Source organism: Otolemur garnettii, unplaced genomic scaffold (genome assembly GCF_000181295.1).
Source record: "Otolemur garnettii isolate 467f Iridium unplaced genomic scaffold, OtoGar3 scaffold00007, whole genome shotgun sequence".
NCBI lineage: Eukaryota > Metazoa > Chordata > Mammalia > Primates > Galagidae > Otolemur > Otolemur garnettii.
The window spans coordinates 6,759,938-6,763,994 of NW_003852402.1; the positions used below are offsets into that span (position 1 = coordinate 6,759,938).

Below are 4,057 nucleotides of genomic sequence, written 5' to 3' on the forward strand. Positions count from 1 at the left end.
GAGCCATAGGCGCCGAGCCTGTATGTGTGTATATTTGTATATATTAATTATTTTCTTCTTCTCCCTTTTATTATTATTTGTACAAGTTTTGGTGGAGGTTAGCATAAAAATTTAGTCTTTATGTAACAATATTCACGGGACTGTGACTGAATTTGAAAATTGATTACCATAACCCAGAAATGGACAGTATAACTGTCTTCCAGAAATAAATACAATTACTATTGGAAGTTTTAACCTCAAACTCTTCGGTTCAAGCAATTCTCTTACCTCAGCCTCCCAGTAGCTGAGACCACAGGCGCCCGCCACAACGCCTGGCTAACTATTAGCACTTTTCATCTCCTTATATTGGAGACAGTGTGAGAATGGCTTTGTTTATATAAAATATATGTATGAAGGAGAGTGACATCCTGTTAGGTAGAAACAGAGTTGGTTTTATTCTTCTATATTAGTTCAAATATATGAGAAAGGATTGACAAAGGGATGGATGTCATTACACTATTATGAGCTTTAGCTAACCCTAACCCTAACCCTTGTATATTTTGCCTTCGGATACTAGAGCTGGAACTCTGCAAATCACATTTCTGCTTTGCTAGCTAGACCCCATGAAGCCAATAATAGTCACTAGAGGCTCGGCACTCATAGCATAGTGGTTACATTGCCAGCCACATGCACCAAGGCCGGCAGGTTCAAACCCAGCCCAGGCCAGCTAAATGACGATGACAATTGCAACAAAAAAATAGCCAGGTGTTGTGGCAGGTGCCTGTAATCCCAGCTACTTCAGAGGCTGAGGCAAGAGAATCACTTAAGCCCAAGAGTTGGAGGTTACTGTGAGCTGTGACATCACAACACTCTACCCAGGGCAATACAGTGAGACTCTGTCTAAAAAAAAAAGACACAGGGTCTTACTATGTTGCCCAGGTTGGGCTGGAACACCTGGGCTCAAATGATCGTCCCAAGAAGCAGGAGCTACAGGAGCCACCACATCCACCACCTCATTTCCTTACCCTGACAGGGCCAATGCCTTTCCATAACAGCAGCTAATCTGGTTTACAGTTTTTCCAGAACCAGCCTAATTGCATCCTTCCTCCCCTAGACACACCAGGTTTATCTAGTTCAGCGGTTCTCAACTTGCGGGTCTCAACCCACAGGAACTGTATTAAAGGGTCGCGGCATTAGGAAGGTTGAGAACCATTGATTTAGTCAATACCTCTCCTCACAGGTCTAGGTCCCAGCACCAGAACCCCTCTGCCAAGCTCAGAGAACCAGCAGTATCCAATTAACCATCCCCTCCTCAAGAGTTCTAAGTTTCCCATATGGTGGAAACCTCTAAGGAGGCAGAAACCTCCTCCAAACCGCTAAGATTTAACAATTCCAAGCTCTTCCCTTCGTTTTCCCAGCCCCATGGATAGGAGCTGCTTTTTGTAATTACTACCTCCATGAAAACCTGGTTGTTCTCTTTTTGCTTCTTCAGTTATCTACTTAATAATTTTTTTTTTTTTGAGACAGAGTCTCACTTTGTTACCCCCAGTAGAATGCCGTGGCATCATATAGCTATAGCAACCTCAGATTCTTGGGCTCAAACAATTCTCTTGTCTCAGCCTCCCAAGTAGCTGGGATTACAGGCGCCTGCCACAACACTTGGCTATTTTTAGAGATGGAGGCTTGCTCTAGCTCATAGTGGTCTCAAACTCATGAGCTCAGGCAGTCCACCCACCCTGGCCCCCCAGAGTGCTGGGATTACAGGCGTGAGCCACTGTGCCCAGCCTTTACTTAATAAATTTTTTTCTACTCAAATAACTGGTGTAGTTTCTATCTCCTGACAGAATCCTAACTAGTACAGTTCTCATTCCCTCTGCAAGAATCCTCCCATCTGGCTCAGTGCCTATAGCTCAAGCGGCTAAGGCGCCAGCCACATACACCAGAGCTGGTGGGTTTAAATCCAACCCGGGCCTGCCAGACAACAATGACAACTACAACCAAAAAATAGCCAGGCATTGTGGCAGCCGCCTGTAGTCCCAGCTACTTGGCAAGCTGAGGCAAGAGAATCGCTTAAGCCCAAGAGTTGGAGGTTGCTGTGAGGTGTGATGCCACAGCGCTCTACACAGCACAACAGCTTGAGGCTCTGTCTCAAAAAGAAAAAAAAAAAAAAGAATCCTCCTGGCTCAGCACCTGTGGCTCAAGCAGCTAAGGCACCAGCCATATACACCTGAGTTGGCGGGTTCGAATCCAGCCCTGGCCACCAAACGACAATGATGACTGCAACCAAAAAACAAAAAGGAGGGCATTGTGGTGGGCACCTGTAGTCCTAGCTACTTGGGAGGCTGAGGCAAGAGAATTGCTTAAGCCCAGGAGTTAGAGGTTGCTGTAAGCTGTAATGCCACAGCACTTTACACAGGGCGACAGCAGTGGCTCAAAAAAAGCAAAAAAAGACCATCTGGTCCAGGCACGGTGGCTCACACCTGTAATCCCAGCAATCTGGAGTGGATTGCCTGAGCTCAGGCTGAGGGGGTGGATTGCCTGAGCTCAGGAGTTCCCAACCAGCCTGAGTAAAAGCAAGACCCTGCCTCTAAAAAAATAGCCAGGCATTGTAGCAGGTGCCTGTAGTCCCAGCTACTGAGAAGGCTGAGGCAAGTGAATCTCTGGAGCCCAACAGTCAGAGGTTGCTGTGAGGTATGACGCCATAGCACTCTACCAAAGGCAACAAAGTGACTCTATCTCAAAGAAATAAAAAAGAATCCTCCCATCCCAGTGTTCTTGCCTTCTTTGTCTATAAGCCCTTTATAGGTAAACCCATGCACTTCAACAGCTTTAACCACCACTTGTGTACAGACAACTTTCAATGAACCAATATGAAATGTAATGAAAACATTTTTATACATGCCTTTGTAATAGTATTCAAGTCTATTTACTAGTCAATCTCTTCTCCAGATTATAAATTCTTAGAGGACAGGAACCATGTCTCATTATCTATGTATTCCTATACAGTACTTAGGACAAAATAGATGCCCCCAAAAGAAATGTAAAATTAATGATTGAGAACTAATTGAATTTTGCTTATCTGTCTCTAAATGGACAATTTCACCAAGGTCCCAAGTAACTAGAGTTGCAATTAAGCTAATACTCCCAGCTTCAAATGCTAGATACACATGGTTTCACCTTACCTTCAATACAAAGGTCTGTTACACTCCCATCTTCCACAGTGCATAACAATCCTTGGAGCAGAGGGAGGTAAGAAAGGAGTGATTAAGTTTTTCTTCCAAGAGAAACAGACAGACAAAGGCACAATAGTTCTAAGACTAATAGCAGCTTTATGCAGTATCTCAGCAAAATTCTATCCATATGAACAAACACCTAGACTTTCAATGATCCAACCTGGCTTTAAAAAGATAAAAATTGTCAGTATGGTATAGCAGAAAAACTATGTGCTCTGGAGGCTGTGGCAGACCTGAGATATAATTCTGGCTTTGCCTTTTGTTAGCTATCACCTCCCTGAGCCTTGGCCATCATCCAATCTCCCACAAAGGACTGTCATAGCAGTTAAAAGCCTAAGAGGTCTCTGGCACAGAAAAGCACCCAGTACAACTTAGTTGTCCTCCTCCCCAAAATGGCTCATTGCATTGGACATTATAGTCATAATAAAAGAAAGGATCTCATAAAATTTAAACTATTACACATTACACATGAAGAAACTAAGGCACAAGAGAAGGAAAGTAACTTGATCAGGGTCACATCCATGTCAGCCAATTCCATTCTGGACCTTTTCATCCTGTGAGAAGACCGTATAGACTGGACACTTTAAAGGATCATTCATTTCCCAAATTCATTGTCACATTTTATTAACCTCTTAGCCCTAGTATAGCTAGTTACTAAAAAACACACCATGCCTCTTACAAAAGGAGCTATTTCTACATCATCATGAAAAACAATTTGCTGATAAACTGTTTTTTTGTTTGTTTGTTTGTTTTTGAGACGGAGCCTCAAGCTATCCCCCTGGGTAGAGTGCCATGGCATCACGCTCACAGCAACCTCCAGCTCCTGGGCTCAAGCGAGTCTCCTG

At 43.8% G+C, this 4,057-nt stretch overlaps 1 protein-coding gene across 1 annotated transcript in view; it reads right to left on the reverse strand.

Moving 5' to 3' along the window:
* Positions 1-4,057, reverse strand: part of MEI1 (meiotic double-stranded break formation protein 1) — a 75,841-nt gene that overhangs the window by 67,750 nt on the left and 4,034 nt on the right. The window contains 1 exon segment of the mRNA XM_003783153.1: positions 3,162-3,290. Within this exon segment, the coding sequence (XP_003783201.1) occupies positions 3,162-3,290 (129 nt within the window).